Source organism: Antrostomus carolinensis, unplaced genomic scaffold, assembly GCF_000700745.2.
Source record: "Antrostomus carolinensis isolate BGI_N321 unplaced genomic scaffold, ASM70074v2 scaffold13937, whole genome shotgun sequence".
NCBI lineage: Eukaryota > Metazoa > Chordata > Aves > Caprimulgiformes > Caprimulgidae > Antrostomus > Antrostomus carolinensis.
The window spans coordinates 132,895-151,266 of record NW_010328140.1 but is presented as its reverse complement, the minus strand read 5'-3'; the positions used below and the strand labels follow the sequence as shown (position 1 = coordinate 151,266).

Sequence of the window (18,372 nt, the reverse complement as noted above, 5' to 3'; positions counted from 1 at the left end):
GCTGAAACATGAAATGTTGGGGTTTTTGCTCTGCCTTTTCTGCAGGGAGTGATTTCTTCACATGAGTCAAAGTGACAGCTCATTCAGTGCACCTGCCTCTTATAGCATACTTCAGAGTTTGCTAAGCAGAAAAAAACCCAGTACATTTTGCCTTTTTGAACCAACACCTAAGGAATTAATTTCACCTCATTAAAAACAAAAAGTTTGTTCACAGTATTTTTTTAAATAAAATGTCATTTACTCTTAGCAAGCAGCAAGCATGCTCTATATTGAACATAACTGACTGTGAAGGGTAGCTTGGGTTTTGATCCTGTTCATAAGTGGGAGCTTCTTCAGTTTTCATGGTTCCAAATATTTGCAATGTCTGTTAATTCGGCATGAGATTGCAGGTATATGATATGATGCAAGCCCATATTTGGGGGAAAATGACACTCTAACTGGGCTCCCCTCTCCACTGGAGCACTGAAAAGCTGCTGCAACACAGACAGTAGAAGTGCCCCAGTGAAAGGACACCAAGTTGGGCACTGCTTTGGAAGTAAGTTTGTCTAAACCTGCTACTATAATGAGCTTACCAAGGATGACTGGAAGGTTTTTAAAGCCAAAAAGCCAAGCATTGCTATAGCAGGAACTACAATAACATTTTTTTTAATACAAAAAAATCAGTGCAACTCATGAGAACAGGTTGGAAATAAAAGTGCTCAAATGTTGAACTCTCCCATGCTGCAGAGAAACTCCTGCCTTCCAGCCAAATTTCCACTCTTTCCTAGTGACTGCTGAGAGTTCCTTGGCTCCTCTCTTCCTTAGGAAACTCTTTCTGTCATCTCAGAAGCAGGACTTCCTGCTCTTCACTGTGATCTCTCATGAACTGATTCAGCTACCCAGAGGGTTTTAGTTTTCTTTAGCACCATCTAACCTACTCAGTGTAAGTTCAGCTCAGAGCAAGGTGTTTAAATAAGACAAAGCCTCAGCCACCTAATCTGCAGTAAGTTTTTCCCTTCTCCTGAATCATCTTTCAATATGAAAGTAGTATATATTTGAAGCTGCAAGATAGTCTGTTTTCATCAATCTAAACACAGTGTTCCCTGAGAAATTAATTTCAAACTGTATATTGCAGTAATAAGTGCTAACCAAGCATTTTTTCTGACAGGTAGTTTTCTAGATCTGTCGCAAGCTACAGAACAATTCCTCAGAGAAGCATTAACTTTCAAGATTGATGAGAATAAAAGTAAAATATGAAGCAAAGTAGGTTAAACTCCATTAAAATCATGGCAGAAGCATGGATTTTACAATACATTAATTATATGATGTAATCATTTTCTTAAATGAATTTGGCAAGCAACCTAACACAGGAGCTGAAGTGTGGTTTGGACATTGGACTAGAGAATGCATCAAGTGCATTTGTTTTCATGTTAAAATGTCACAGTGAGGGAGCAATCTAGGGTTAAACGTGTGTTTTGAAGAATAAATGGTCAAACATGTTTCACATTATGATCACTCTTCAATTTGAATATTTCAGATGTGGTTTTCTGCTGTAAAATTGGAGGTCGCTATGTTACCACCAGTTGAACCTTCAGCAACGAAAAGCAAATTCAGGTTTGCTTTCTTACAGGTAAGCTCTTGCAAGTGGCACAGAGCCAGCACAATCATTCCCATTCGTCCATTGACGTTTTTTAAGCATTACTGACCTGATCTGTTTATAGGAATTTTTTTCTTTTAATTCAGTGGGAGTCAGAAAAGCCTCTGTGTAAATCACATCAACAAATGTATTTTCTTGGAAGCTGTGAACAAATATGTGATCTGATTTGGGAAAAAATATGTTATTGATATGAAATGTGTTTTCTGGCTACCTCAATGAAATCCATAGGCATAACTCATCATTTCATGATTATTCTTTGCAAAACTAAGTGGTGTCTTGTTGGATGTTGACAGGTTTTTTTTTCATTTTATATTGTGAGGAAAAATGTAAAGTGGAAATTAAAATAATGTGTTTAAAAAATTTTAAGCAGACATGTTCATACTAAGATACTATTGGATTTGCTTTGAAATCCCCTTGATTCTTATTTCTATAAAATTTCACAAAATTTTGTACCTTCATGAGACAAAACTGTATTTTTATTCCACAGAGCCAATGTCTATCTGTTTATGGTTTATTGTAACCCATCCCTTCTGCATATTTTTCCTTTTGCCTAGTCTCTCTTTTGTCCCTTTCTTTAATCCATGTGCAACAGGTCTCATGCAAAAATACTGCCATGAGAATTTAACACTAGCTTCCTGACAAAATCATGCCTTTAGCAACTGCCTCATTCTTGGTGCTCGTCAGGGAAAACACAGGCTTGTTAGAAATATATGTTTCCTGTCACATAAATTTTAATTCTTATTATTTTTTAGTTACAATGTACAGGAAAGAGTCAGTAAACTGAACTCTAATGTAAGTAGCCTGTCTCTCAGGCCAGTGATGCTGCTGTGATACTTGCCTTATTGTGCTGGTATATATGTCACTTTGAAAGTGTTTAGAGAGGTGGAGGGATCACAAGGCTGCTGCACATTTTTAGTAGACAAAATAAGGGATACTTGCTGGCTTATATCCACCCTAAATCGGCTTTGCCTGCTGCCTCAGAGACCATTGGTTGGTTTGGAATATCCATAAAATGGGCTTTATTAACCTGTCATATCATAACCCAGTCATTTCATCACTCACTTTAATCAGGTATCCTGAGATACCAGTGGTTTCAGAAGGTTTCTTCCTTCCTTAACTTTCCAGTAACAGCTGCGTTAAACCCTCAGGGGCAGCCATGAATATTAATTTCGTCTATTCTTTTATATGTGCCATAGAAGTTTCAGCTTCTGTTAGACTTCAAAATGCGGCCTCCTGATGGTCTTAAAATCCAAATTCTGCTTTTACTTGCATCAGTAAGGTCATTATATTTCAGGTGGCAGGGTGGTGTGCAGTGTTGACCCCAGTCTCCTCATACTGGTTGTGCAGTCCCTTCCTCAAAAGTCTGAGGAGAGCAGTTTGCAGGAGGACTAAAAGGTCTGGCTCAAACAGGCATCGCTGCACACGGACAGGACTCGCTCCTCCCATGCCCAAACCTGCCCAGGAGCAGCAGCACCAGTCTCTCAAGGCACTTTTGCATTTCCTATGTCCCTTCTGTGGAGCCAGCCTATAGCTCCCACGTATTTAAGAAAGGGGCAGTCATAGCTATATTGAACACAATAATTGGATCTTATCAATGTCTATAAATATCTGAAATGTGGGGGCCAAATGGATAGGGCCAGGCACTTTTTGGCGGTGCCTGGTGATAGGACAAGGGGCGATGGGCAAAAACTGGAACACTGGAAGTTCCACACAAACCTAAGGAAAAACTTCATTACTGTGAGGGTGAAAAAGGAAAAGGAAAACTTTGCTGCTCCAGATGAATTAATTAAGATTCAAATTTTTTTAATTACTACTACAGTCTGATTGATAAGAGAGGCTATATCTGAAATACAGTCATTGATCCTTCACTAAAGACTAAAAATACCCCAAAATGACTCACTTAAATCACATATAGTGTGTCTCCTCAAAAAGATGACATCTTGTTTTTCAACAATGTGAGAAAATCCAACTCTGCTTGGAGTGTACAAGATTGGCAGGTGTTTAGCCATATAAAAATATGATTCGAAGAACTTCAGATGATTTCCAGTACAGGCTGAAAAACAAAAAAAAATTCCTTCTTTTTAAGTGAGCAACTATCTTACTTGTAAAGTAACTGTATGGCTGATTTCTTCTGCTATGTTAAAGTCCCATTCTCAAGCAGCAACACCTCCCTGTCATTTTTTACTGTGCCTTTTTTTTCTTAAAAAAAAAAAAAAAAAAAATCTGTCTGATGTTTTTCCTCAATTTAATTTCAACTGAAAGTCTACTGGTCTTCAGTGAAGACAAAAAGACAAAAGTACTGCTATTTTAGCAACACACCGTTATGCACTATGTTTGTGGGCGTGCCTTTGAGCCTATAGATTACGTAGTATCACCCCATTTTAAAGGAAGTTGTCTCTTTGGCAGGTACACATTCTTCATTAAATATTTCTGCATGTAGCAGTAATAAGGATATAAGGAAATCTGCTGTCTTGGGCTTGCGACAGATTCACAGGCTGTATTAATAGATAGGATTAGTGAAGAAGAACCAGTCAGAAGGCTGCAAAGCTCCTGTCCCTTGAGATTTCCTTCTTTAGATCATTAGTCTCATTGAACAGGTCCCTTGAATACAGGGAGCTGAAACTAAGGAAAAAGCTGGGACCATTTTATTTCACCAGGACATACTGGGAAAAGGGCAATTTCTGGGTCATAAGCTCCGCTGAAAATGTCTGTCCAGGTTTCTCCACAGGCACCCTGGAAGAACAACAGCATGAGTTTTCTGAGCAGAGAGGCAGCTATAACGGAGCAAGGAGAGACTATCATAGGTTTCTACCTACTGGCTTTAGGTATGTACTAGGCTTGGATGTGAAAGGAAGCTCCTAAGTAGAGTCTGGTATGAAGTTCATAGCAATCCATTTAGGTTTCATCCCTAATGGAACAGGATGTTAGAAAATGCAACTTTTTTTTTTTTTTCAGCTGTTACAAGATCAAAGAGGTACAGCTTTCTTTTGTTAAAAAAAGATTAATAATCAATGTTGAAATCTTGAAGAAAAAAAATAGTCAAGCCTGTAAACTTTTAACTAATGTTCAGTAAACTTAGTATGTGGGAAGATAAAAAAAGTACCTTATCAGAAGTTCATGATACTTTTGTGTCTTCTCGTGTCTCAGTAGCACTGAATTAATATTCTGTGATTTCCAGAGTTTTGACTGCTGACTGTCAGTTGGCATCCTAAAACTGCCTCGTGCAGAGACAGAAAATATGGTTCTGTAGTTTTCAATATTTTTTTAAACTATTTGTACTGCTCTTGCTTTAAACTTTAGATGTACCTAGAAATAAACTTCTTCAAACAGGATCTATGAAAGATCTAAGTACTAGAAGAACATTATCCTGTGTTAGCAGTCACAATAGCATGTCTTTATTTTAGTTCTGCTGCAAGACAGCTCTTGCAAGTGTATAATAAGGGTTTGAAAATGTCACCCAACACAAACTCACTTTGATCCCAACACAATTTTTTTTGTTTAAAAATTTGGAGCAGACTCATTGCAGGATACAGGGAAAATTTATGAAATTTCAAAGAATGCAGGTTTGCGAGGTAATCAGAATTTCCAATTGTAAAATCTCAGAGGAAAATACAAGAAAACATAATTTTTATTAAATCTGTTCTTCTAAACAGCATATACAAATTGTTTCTGTTTTTAAATGATTGATCTAAACATATTTTTTTCCTTTTCTAAGTTTATCACATATTGCAAGTAGCTTACTAGCCCTCAGTTTATGTTTGATAAAGGTCTATAGAAGTTACAATGTAAAATGCTAAGTATTTTAATATGTTTACATGAGACTTTCTTTTTACCTGTAGGAACTAGGGAGGAAAAAAATGGTGTTTAGAATAAAAACAGAGATTTTAATAGAAAAATGTATGGCTTCTCTCTTAGAAGACTTAATTAGAAGACTGGCTGTAAGATAAATCAGAGTTGTTCCAATTTATCCCCAATCTGTTCACATCTGCGTATCCCTTCATGAATGGCTGCAGCATCAGCTAATGAATTAATCAGTTGCACTTAAGATGAGAAAGAACATCTTAGGTCAGCAAGGCCAGTCCCCTGCTGTGATAATATATAATCTCATTTACAAAGCAGTCATGCTCCCTCATATAACTGGCCAGGGTTTTTTTGGTGTTGCTACTGCTTTTCCAGTTGACAGTCTGTTCCTGATTTTACTTCTCTGGGTAGGAGCCTTTCTCTAAATTCTTAGCAAAAATGATCTCACCAGCTTTATACCCTTTTTGGCACTCCTTTTCATTGAAATATTTTTTTGCCTGCAGTTAATGTCCTATGGCCACTCTGTTCCTGAAGGAACAATCATACCCTATGGTCAACTATTGTATTCTTATATTAAACAAGTGAGAGGGGTTTTTTGCTTGTTTGGTTGATTTTGTTTATTATTTCTCTTCTTTCATAATATCCTTTCTCCTGTCGTCCCAGCATTTCATCCTAGCAGCCTTTTACACTGTCTTTTCCAACCTGGACTCTTTTCTTTTTTTATTATTTTTTAAAATTTTGTTTTATAGCCATGATTGAATAGAGCATCCAAGCAAGGTCTTGCCATCACCATTCATATTTACACTTCCCCATCTCTACTGCTCCCTCCTAGTGTTACCCAGGCATCACACTGGTACTTCAAACTTTTTCCATCAATCGACCAACAGAGGTATTTTCTTCTCCTGTTTCCCAGTTGTGACCCTGTATCTTCTAGCATATACTTTTTGAAGTACGTAGGTGCCTGAGCTTTTAGGTTGTATATCTATTGGGTTTTGATTGCTCCAGATCCTTCTGCCAAGCTTACAAGTGCTTGGCATGTCATAACTGCTATTCTTGAAACTTACCTCCAGATTCAAAACTCAAGTTTCATTTCTTACAGAGCATTTATAACCAGTAATAGCACTACTCCAAGTTAAGTGTAGTGTGGATCTGGTTAAAATGTGATGGAGGTAGCTATACCTTTTAGCAATAGGAACTTTTGAAAAAAACCCCTGCTAATAATACAAAAAAATCAGAAAAGTCCCCGTCTCTTTTTCTCCACAAAGGTCTACTGCCGTATTTCTGCAAGCACCAACCATAAACATTTACAGCTATTAGTTTTATGTATGCCAATAATTCAGTCCATCTGGGGAGCAGTGATGTGACAAAACCAAATATTCTGTTATGCAGACACCCTCTTGCCCTTCTGGAAGCAGAGGACAAAGGCCAGTCCATGCGTTACCTTCCCGTATCTGTGTTTCTTTAGGGGTCTGGAAAGACCTGCATTTGCAGGAGTCTATGAGTATTTCCTTACACAAATTCCCAAAGATGTTAATATATCATACTTTTGGATTTTGGATGCCTTGGAAAACAGCTTCAGTGGTTACACTTCTGTAACTGCTACATGAATCTAAGTATGCCAGTGCAGCTTTTTGCAAATTCTGACATATGTTTCTGACACTACAGGATGTATGTGTTTGGTGTTAGCATTTACCCAGAAGATGGGGTTCCACTGAATCTCTTCACCTTTGCAGGATAAAGTCCAAAAAACCCAACTATCTTTGGCCAAGTCTTTCCACATCTTGTCAGAGGATGTGAATATCCAAGAACCATCTTCTACCAACTTTTGCTGAGATGAGGCCTCTTTGCATCTCCCCTCCTGGAAATTCCCACATGTCACAGGTAGCATGGATGTCAGATGTGATAGACAGGGCACTGATGTGTGTGTCATATGTCATACACCAGCCAGGCTGTCAGATCCAGGTAGAGGGATTCCCAGAATACTGCATGGAGACCTGAGCTCACAGCCCATGCTGGAATAGGTATTGCACGCTAACATCACAAGCAATCCAGCATCCAAGTGCAAGAGTGCATTTTGCAGATGCTGGTGGATTTTAAAATCATTTCATTGCTTCTTGCCACCCAAGTCGCAGTACCATCATTCTCCTTGCTAACACTTTGGCCAAGGGACCAGCAGAGTGGGGAAAAAATGTAATGCCGATCCCATAGCAGTGAGCCATCATGGTGTGCTTAGAGGGACGAGCTGCAGGCAATAGCTGCCAGTGCCCTTTGTTAGGTTGGCTGTAGTGTCAGCATCCCCTTTCTGAAGGCAGTGCTCTGTTTCCTTCCTTCCCTTCCATGAGCTCAGAGCTATCTTCAACAGACGGGAGAGCTTGTCCTGTTGCTCGCGTTACATCTGATCCCTTTTTGCCTTTGCCCTAAGTGGTATAGTATTATGGAAAATCCTTTTGTAGTTTAAATCATTAGGTGCAATTTAAAAGTACTGTCCGTAGTAGCTAGCAAAGTCAAACCTAGACCTATGCGGGGAAAAAATGAAGCATTTTTTTCTCCATAATTAATAATTGGAATTCTTAAGTAAATTGTTCTTTTCTGCATTTATACATAATTTGTTCTGTGCTCTTTTTCCCCTAGTTTCACAATTAACTGGGACTATTAGAAGGAATGCTTGGCATAAAAGGAAATTTAAGTCAGTCTGAGAGAATGTTTGTTAAAGAACAAATTCTGATTTTTGTGAGTACTTATATCAGAAAAGCATGCCGAGAGCATTACCAATCCCATCAGAAAACTGGAACAGACCACAAGACCCAAACATGCCTTTAAATGGCACACGTTTCCAAATGGTAACAGTAAACTGTTATTTGACAAGTGACAAAATGACTGTTATTTTGGGGCACTGTTTGACAGATAAGTCTGAGAAGGTGGGAAAGGAAACAAGCTATTCACAAAACATTCATCCACAAAATGATCGCATTTATTGAACAAATAATCTCTCCACGCTTTGTCAAGTCTAAAACATGATGGCTCTTCTCCTTCCTGCCAGAATTGGCAATATGCCCTTGATATGATATTGTGTATGTATAATTAGCAGTGAAGACTAAAAACAGAGCAGGGTCATTTGACAGCTGCCATAATTAATGTCAGTTTTGCAATCTAGATTTTATCACTGTTTTAAATAATGTTTTCTAGTCTGAAAATCTTTTACAGCAAACCTCTTCAGATAGACATTTATGCTTGAATATAGGTAGTTGAATCTGTAATTTACTTCATTCCTGCCTCTGTATCTAGATGCTCAGTCCAATTTCAGTCCTAGAGATAATGTTATTTGCTGAGGGAAAAGCGTAGCTTGTGTTGTGACGCTGAGCTTCCTCCTTTTGCTCTCATTTCTTGAATTCTTCCACTTAAGGCTCCCTGTATATTTTAAACTGTAGATAGGTGAGTTGCAACACCCATTCTTCTAATTCATTCTTGTCAGATTTTACAAGTAACGGCCATGCAACAATGTCTAATAAGAACAAGTCTAAGCACAAAGCACAATAACCTGTCTTAGCTGGGCACGGATGCAGTCATCTGTTGGAAATGTGGATGACCAGCTCAGAGCTATCAGTTCTCTTGTACCAAATTTAACTCTGCAAAAACATAAATTGAATGTTAACCATGAAACTGCATGCAGCCTCAGGTGTTTATTGCTTGTTCAAAGACCATCTCAGGTACATAAGAGAAAAAGAGGGTATGTCAGGATGCTCGGGCTTGACTGATTTGTAAAATTGTCATGTTCCCTCTAAGCTGTTCCCAAAACTGAACGATCTCACTGTTCTCAGTCACTGTCAGCAGAGTGATTTTCAATATCCTTAGTCACTCCTGCTGCCTGCGTTTTCAGTGCTTTCTTTGCATGGGCTGGCAGACAGCACACTGATACAAGACTATTGTCGATAGGGTTTCGGTTCCTGACTACCACCAGCTTGCTTGGAAGCCTTCCTGTGCCTCCTCCAGAAATCATGGATAACAGCACCAGCCTCCTTTGTGGAGCATTTTTTATATCAGTGGATTAAAATGCCCTGTTAGGGGGTATTTTTCCAGGGGAAGGATTACTCCTGAATTATATAAGGGCAATACCACATTTTAAATATTGCTGTACATCCTATTCCTCCTACCTCCCAATGTTTGCAAATGTCATACCAAGTACTTTTCTGTGAGTGTCTGAGGAGCAAAGGTCCTCAGCTGTTCAATATTTAGCATTTATCAACACTCATTTAACCTATTCTACTCTGATACTGCCAGCCTCACAGCAGCTGCTCTGTCCTGCCATGTGTTAACAAACTTCAGTAATTGTGTGTTATCTGTGTATTTTGCCACTTCAGACAGGCCAGCATCTCTCACTGCTGAGCAGCCCATATCAGACAACTTTACAGCTTATGGGAGAAAGGTGATGGCTCTTCTCTGAACCATATGTTGGGTAGAAGTGCTCAGATTCTTCCTCTCTGCTATTTTTATTCTCTCTCAGCCGTGTTTTGATCTCAGTTGGAACCTGTTGTTCCTCACCAGGATTACTTTTGGATGCTGGGGTTGGATTTTGTGTTTGGGTTGGTTTGGGTTGTTGGTTTTTTTTTTCTGTATACTCTTGTGAGTAAATATTGCTGGCAACCTGCAAAAATTAAACTCACTCTTTCAGTTGTTTCTTCTCTATCTTCTGTTTTACTGAGATGCCACCTGGTGACACCAAGGTTTTATAGCACTTCGAAGTTCACAGATTTCTTTCTGGGCTCTTGATCTGTTTGTGATCTACCTTGAGGCACATACTGCCTGCAAAGGAGCCGAGGAGATCCCTGCCCTTACTGAGAGTGTCAAAACTATTGCTGTGCTTCCTCTGCAGTGAATTTAATTTTCAACTTTTTTTCTTATTGTGCTGTCAGGGTTGGGGAGTTGGAGGGTGGATTGGGAGCATGGTGTGTGAGGTTGTTTGGTTTGAGATGTTCTTTTGGTTGGGTTTGGTTGTTTTTTGTTTTGGAGTTGATTGATCTTTAAAAAAAACAAAACAAAACATCACAACTCAGTCAATAGTCGGCAACCCCAGACCAGCACATCTATCTATCTGATGGTGCAGAGATCCAGTGTCCCACAGTCCCTGCTGTAGTTGGTAGCACTTTGATGTGACCATTGTTTTTGTTACTCCATGGCTTACTAGGAATTGTATTCCTCCATTTTTTTGTCACAGTATTAATATGCTCTACTACCCAGACAGATCAGACATTTTAGGGACTGGATATGCCAGTGCATGTTCTCCACCTGCTTTGTTTAAAAGGATTGTGCCTACCTGCAGAAGTCATACTCGCTCTGTAACCTTATCTCCCTCAATGCTTCCCTCATCCCCACCTTCGGTGTGTGAATGTAGTTTCAAAAAATGATCACAAATACTGTGTCTCTGTTGCCTCCATCTAAAAAGTGTATTGTTGTTTCACATGATGTTTTGCTTAATTTCTTCCTTAAGATACTTTGACTGAAAACTCCCTTACTGTCCAGGCTAAGGGGAATTTGACCTGTATATTCCCAGGAAATGCACGTCTGGCAGTTTAAGAGTAGCCCTCCTATCCATTACACTGCATTGACAAAATTTTTCTACTTATGAAGGAGGTGCCATTTTAATTTTTATTAATTTTGTTAGAATGAGTCCAGCGGAGGGTCACGAGGATGATCAGAGGGCCGGAGCACCTCTCCTACAAGGATAGGCTGAGGGAGTTGGGCCTGTTCAGCCTGGAGAAGAGAAGGCTCCAGGGAGATCTTATAGCAGCTTCCAGTACCTGAAGGGGGCCTACAAGAAAACTGGGGACGGACTTTTCATAAAGACAGTTAATGATAGAACAAGGGGAAATGGCTTTAAACTGAAAGAGGGTAGGTTTAGATTAGATATTAGGAAGAAATTCTTCACTGTGAGGGTGGTCAGACACTGGAACAGGTTGCCCAAAGAAGTTGAGGATGCCCCCTCCCTGGAAGTGTTTAAGGCCAGGTGGGTTGAAGATTTGAGCAACCTGGTCTAGTGGAAGGTGTCCCTGCTCATGGCAGGGGGGTTGGAACTAGATTATTTTTAAGGTGCCTTCCAACCCAAGCCATTCTATGATTCTATGATTAGCACTATGTCTTCATATTAACAGGGAAATATTTCCATACCGACTGCTTTGAAAACTACCTTGCCTGACAGAAGGTAGAGTTGACGTACACGAAACAACTACCATATTTGCATTGCAGACTATCCTGATGCATTCCCAAACCCATCCTCCTCCAGGGCCTTGCTATGCCTATTTATAATACCTAGACTTGGAAAAAAGTCAGGTACAATTTCTGACTTAATGTGCACGCAGTGGTTGGAAACGAAATTTGATTAAGAAACATTGTCACCTAGTGGTCAGAATAAGATGTATTTATTATTGTGATCTTATCCTTCTAATGAGATATATATATAATATAGATATATGTATCTCAGTGTATCTATTCTGGTTAATACCATGTGCTGACACGTCAGCTCTTAGCAGTTCAAAATCTCTTTAGTAAACCATGTGCATTTGCTAAGCAAGCCAGAGCAGCAGTAGCTTGGCAGTTTTGCAAAGAGACGTTATTAAAAGGAAATTACTCTGCAGAAAAAGCAGATCATCATGCCATACAGAGACTGTCCCACCAACCACCTTCCCTCCCCCTCCAGACTACCCAGAGCACCTCATCAGGTAGTGAGTACCCAATCTGTTTGGAGAACAAGCGCCCTGCTCTTTGGTATTTCAGCTCATGATACTCCCAGATGGCCTGGAGATTTGCAGGCAATTTCCTCCCATCCCTTCCCAGCCGAGGCAGCCTGGCAGAGAAGCGCTGGGTCCTCAACACATGGGACTGTTGATGCTTCCTGAAGGAAGGCAGCTGCCCTCTTGCTATTACATTAAATCTATCAGCCATCTTTCATCTCCTGAAGTCCTTTGAATATCCAGAGGTGTTGTGCAATGCCATCATGTCACGTTCCTCTTCAGCACATATATTCACTTCTTGCTGTACTATACAGCACTCATACTCTGGGCTATCTTCTGCTTTTGCCTGGATGGATGGATCAATGCTTTTCTCCTTCTCCTGGTAGTTAATGTTGTACCCTGGTATCAACTCTGGTGAACAAAACCACTAGCTGCTGGGTTCCGAAACCTGTCCTAGGCTGCAGGCATTCAAAGAAGTGGTGTTTTGCTCCACATTGCCAAAGTGAAGTGTGGCCACCTATGTCAGCAGCAGCAGAGCTGGTTTGGGGGGTGGAAATGTGAGCTGAGAGGGAGCTGGGTGCTGCTCCACCTGCTGCTCAGCTCCACGCCAGTAGCTACCCTGGAGGTGTCCCCTTCGCTGGCTAAGCCCCATTTTCTGTAATGAGCCTGACACTTATGAGTAAATATTTTGTTAGAAGTCATAAATTTCTACATGTCTATATAATTCCAAAAAGTGAGATGCAACCTACCAAGGTCTTACACTGATGGATGGGGCAATAGCCACACACATTTAGAAACTCTCGGTCCCTCCAACAGAGTAAGTGTCTAACCTTCACCAGACTTAAAGCCATTTCCCTTTTGTTTTCTTCATGTAAGTACACATGTACAAGTCAGGCATCTCTGTTCCTGGAGAGTAAGAGAGGGCACAACTTTCTTTAAAATAAACACAAAAATACTTTAAAGCTCCTGAAAGGTCTGTTCTAAATGTTCTCTTCATCTAGATTAACAGGTGTATCACTGAAAAATATTCCCATCAGGGACAGGCTCTGCTGCAAGCAGAACCTCGACTGTTCTAAGAGGAAAAACTTCATTGTATTACCTGGAAAAGGCAGCACTTCTTGAGAGAGGACTGGTAAAGCAGCTCCCAGGCTACTTTTGGTATCCATTATTGTAGACAATGTGCTTAAACAGCTGCAGCTTTTGGCACATTTTTTGTAGTATCTGCTCCACTCTACCAATATTTCCTCCTTCCTTTTTTCTCCCACAAGTTACGTTTCATGAGTTTCACCTGCTCATTTAGGGGGGAAAAAAAAAACTTCCCCCAAGCCTTCAAAAGGTGGATCTTGGAGGTGGCAGCAGCTCTTTGTGTTTGTTCTGTTTTATTGCCAGAGTTATTCATTTGTTCCTGCTTCTGAAGAGTACCCAGCTACTTGAAAAGGCTGCATGCATAGGTTTTCCGATGGATAAGCTTAATTTGTTTCCAGTGGAACAAAAAGGTAATTTCAGAAGAGAAAGCACACATTTACACACTGAACTGCTTCTTGCTTTATTTGCATTTTGATTTCATGGATTTTTAATTTTTTTTTTTCCCCAGGTTGGCTGTCTTGGTTTGGAAACAGCGTTGTGATTTTTGTACTGTATAAACAAAGACATCTTCTGCAGCCCACTGACTACCTCACATTTAACCTGGCAGTATCAGATGCTAGTATCTCCGTGTTTGGTTATTCACGGGGGATCATTGAAATCTTCAATGTCTTCAGAGATGATGGATTCATTATCACTTCAATATGGACCTGCCAGGTAAGACTGGATTACACTTAATTACAAAAAATAGGTGCAGCTTTTTCTGTGTAAGTGCTCTATGTAAATAGCCAGGCAGGGCCACAAGAGTGATAAGAAATACTGACTGACCTTCCAAAGGGACAATGGTTTCATAAATCTGTGTATTTTATCAGGTTTTGACTAATTCAGTGATTTTTTTCTATCTAAGATACTCACAATAGTTTCTACTAGTTTGACTTTTTTTACTTCATGTCATAGCTCCCACTAACATTGGAAAGCTAAGGTGTAGGCTATGCTTGTCTTCAGCTTCTCTAAAAGTCAACCTGGTTATTGTCTAACATTTGACTTAAAGCAATGTAGACTCCTACTTGACAAGGTGTGTAGAGCAAAGTCTGCACACAGCACTTGGGTATAGCTGATATTTTAGCATGCAACTACTTGTACTAAATCAGTTGTTACTCCTCAGTCTTACCCCTAAATTCATTGTTGGTTTGGGGTTTGTGGTAGGATGGGTGAGTTGACTTTATTGCACAGTCATCCCTGAACTTAGAGGCAGCTTTTTGCTGGAGAACTGAGAAAATGTTATTGCTAATTCTGAAACACACCTGCGTAGACAGAATATAAATACATCCCATGGATAGACAGGTACAAGCCTGGCTCCCTGGTGCTTTCGGTAACATCTGTGAGAAAGATAATACTTAGTGTGAGTGTCTGTTTCATGAGGGAATAACAAATCTGAAAATGACAGGATTGCCTACAGCAAAGTAGAAGTAAGATCATGATGAAGGAAAAGGGGGAGAGAAATAATCCTCTTTTCTTGGTTGGTTTTTTTTTTTTGTGGTTTTGGTGTTTTTTATTTTAGTGGGAGTTTTTTTAAGAGAAAGTTGAACTATTTTATAACATAGATGAAAACATTTTTACAGCTCATGTCACCTCCCCTTCAACACAAAGACTTAGTTTACCCAGAGAGAAAGACTTCCCACAGAACACTCTGATTAACCTTGGAGCTGTGGCTTTATCTAAAAAAAAATTTATTTTCTTACTCAAAATGTGTCTATAGCCATTTGGCAGAAAAGGATTTATCAAAATGAAGCTAATTATTTCCTCAACAAAATCCCACTATTTATCTAATGAGAACACCTATGTTTGCAATCTAATGTCTGTTGAGGAGAAACTTTCAGGATACCTCTTTTTTTTTTTTTTTTTTTTTAATTAATGGAAATCTTTGAAGTTGTCAGATAAACAACGCCATACTTGCAAACTGTAAATTTATATCCAGAGTCAGAATTAAACAGACTCCTATTTTGCCCTGTATTTCAAGGAGGGTTGGAGCTATGATTAAGAAAGGAAAGGTCAAATCTGGACCTTCAGGTTCAGTTCCAGCTTTGCTGCAGACTTCCTAAGTAAGACAGGATAAGCCACTCGGTGTGAAATCCTGAACTGAGATCTGTTCCATAACTTAACATTTACAATCAAGGTGGTTGAAAGAGGTAACTTTAAACAACTCTTCTACCTCCCCAATCCAAGCTCTTCTAGAAGCTGAGAAGCCACTGACACATTTGTATAGTTTAGAGCCCCATCTGTGCTATGGCTGCTTTTTAGGGCTGTAAAAAACCAGCACACACAGGAATCGACACTTCATGGCATACCCTGTCCATAACTCTTGATCTGCGTGAGACTCTTCTGTCAGCAGCCTTACAGCTTCCTCCTGCAATGCCTCTGCCTAGGAGTCCCCTTTTGGATGACTTTGAGCTATTTAGAGTCTCATTATGATGATCCAGCTTTTTTTTCAGATATAAAAAGACTGGGATGGAGATGTCCTTGAACTTAATGGGATAGAGGTGTGCTTGAAGTGCCTTTACAAGGAGAGAAGCTGTCCATAACATTTTCGGGGTACCCAGACAGTTTGTTTGTCAGAGTGTGTTAAGTAATTTTAATTGTATCTCCTGGTTTTAAACAGCATCCATTTTTGTAAAATGTGGGTATCAAGCAAAGTTTTAAGGTTTTAGGATCCAAAGATTTTGTTCAGGACATTGATAATGCACTGGCTTTTCTAAACACTCTGATATGCAAAATAATAAACTTTCTGCTTTCATAATCCTCTGTAGGCTCTAAAAGTTAACATTTATAATTTCAAATAGGAACTGATACTGCATTAATACTAACTAAAAATTCATGGAAAGGTGAAAAAGTCAATTGGTACTCCAAATTAATAGTTTGAATTGGTTGTGACCTGCTGAGTGGTTGAGCCAGTTGTGACTTGTCTAGTGAAAATCAGGATATATTCAACAACAGGTAGGATTCCTGCCCTCTTCAAGATTTTGTTCTTTGGGGGGGGGAGGGGGGGGATGTCTCAAAAAAACCATGAACCCTGGCATCCATTATCTTGATTATTAAGCTTGACAAAACAGAAGCCAGTGATGGAAAAGTAACTTATGGAAGTAGCATGGCAAATTTTAGGAAGAATATTATGCAGAAATAGTAGGAAGTTTCTGTGCATGAAAAAGATGTGAATGTTTCTGTGTACACGTGAACAGCCGGCACAAAGAACATTCTAAAAGTGTACAATGTTGAACAGCAGTAGGGTTTTGATTGCTTGGTTTTTGATATTTATAAAACATGATACATTCATAGTCCAATGAGAACTGGGTCTCACATCTGGAATGTGAGGAGTGAGAAGCTCAGTGCTAAGAAGGTAAAGCCCACACTTTCTGTCACAGCTCTCCAAAGTTGGTGTTTCTTGCTCCCCTCACTGCACTCGGGCTCTTCTGCAAGTAGCTGAGATGGCAATTTTGACTGTTGTACACATGAACAAGGCTTTTTCCTCAGCATGGTTCATTTACTAAGTCCAGGGGATGGCCTAACTTGGCTTTCTGTCATTGTCCATTTCATTTGATCAGTCAGCTTCTGCTGTCAGGTATGCTTAGGGAAACTTTATTTTCCCAAGCGAGCCTGTCATTTCTGTTTATGAAGAACTTTCATGAGCTCACCTCACTTAATCCACATAAATATTTTCCTTTCCTCTGAATCAGGCCTTCTTCTGTGCCCTCAGGTAATAGTTTTTAAAATGAAGGTTCACCATACTCAGCTGGCTCAGTTAGAGGGAGTGGGGAGAAGACAGACAGATACTACTTCTCTTTCTCAACAGGCTAGTCTGTGAAAACTCTCCATAACAAAAGATGTATCTCCAGCTAAGAGGACCTCTCATTGTGTACCTGCTGAATGGGACAGATACGTGTGCTCCTGTTTTCCTCTGTATGGAAGAAACACCACTATTCTTCCCCATATCAAATGTTGTTTTTCTTTTAGGAGGTCTAACAGAGCTCTTCATTCAGGAATGAGGTTGCATAGTAGATCTGTATCCAAATGCTGCCCTCACTGAATGCTATGTACAGATACAGGTTTCCAAGGGTGGTTTTAGGACTCTGCTTTCACTTCTTGTTTATCCCTTCCCTGCTCTACCACTGTGTTTTAGGTCTGATCTGGACAGAGAGAGGACAGTCAGTCTCTAGCACATTTGTTTTTTTGCCTCTGGTAATATTATCAGTAAGTAAACTGATTCATATAGTAAAGTTCAGGTCAGAGAATGTAAGTCAGTGACCAAGAGCCATCTGTTCCTCCGTTGACTATATTTCTAGTTAAAAGCTATGTCAGGACATTTTTATCCTTCCCATATGTTTTTTATTTGTATGTTCTGTTGAATTAGAATTTGCACTGAAACTTGTAAATAACATTGCGTGCAAATGGTCTTACATGTAGGAAGAAGAGAAATGTTAATTCTCTGCAGGTAAACACCACAGTTTCTTTTAAACCTTATTAATCAACCAACAGAAATTTTGTCTTGTATCTGTTAATCATGTGGTGAATAAAAAAGATGCAGGCTTCAGGAAGCCTCTAAATATAGGGGAAGGATTATAACCTATCTGATCCCTATAGGTGCAATGTAGTCATGTCAGAAACCAAGGATGGGCTGTGGAATGCCTTAGAACTTGAAATTCTTCATAATCCTGATACTTCAGTTTAAACTTGTTTCCACTAATTCACTCTTCTTTTTTAAATTTTTTTTTAATTATCATTTTAAAATACAATTTGGTTATTTTGACATTAATTTTATACATACTTAAGAATTTTATTACAAGGGTCAAGCACATTGACTGCTCTTATCATGTGCTCACTTAGTATAGGCTTCTTCAAAAAAACATTACTTATTTCTGACTGTTTCTTATGTATAAGCTGTATCTCGGCTGTGTGTAAGAGAGCACAGCATGATTATCTCCAGGTCACAGCACCATCACAGACTTACCCACTGCCACCGACGTGATGACTGACGCTATTATAGCAGATGCACTCCCCTCACTATCAGTCTAGGTATCCCTGGTCCATCTGGCCAGCCAGATGGTGTCAGAACAACCCTGGCACATCCAGCTC

At 39.5% G+C, this 18,372-nt stretch overlaps 1 protein-coding gene across 1 annotated transcript in view; it reads left to right on the top strand.

Annotated features, from left to right (window-relative positions):
- Positions 1 to 4,340: 4,340 nt before the first annotated feature.
- The window catches only part of LOC104528213 (opsin-5), a 30,569-nt gene continuing 16,537 nt past the window's right edge, over positions 4,341 to 18,372 (top strand). Inside the window, exons 1-2 of the mRNA XM_010172149.1 lie at positions 4,341 to 4,461; positions 13,757 to 13,962. Of these exons, the coding sequence (XP_010170451.1) occupies positions 4,341 to 4,461; positions 13,757 to 13,962 (327 nt within the window). The remainder of the gene's footprint in view (positions 4,462 to 13,756; positions 13,963 to 18,372) is intronic.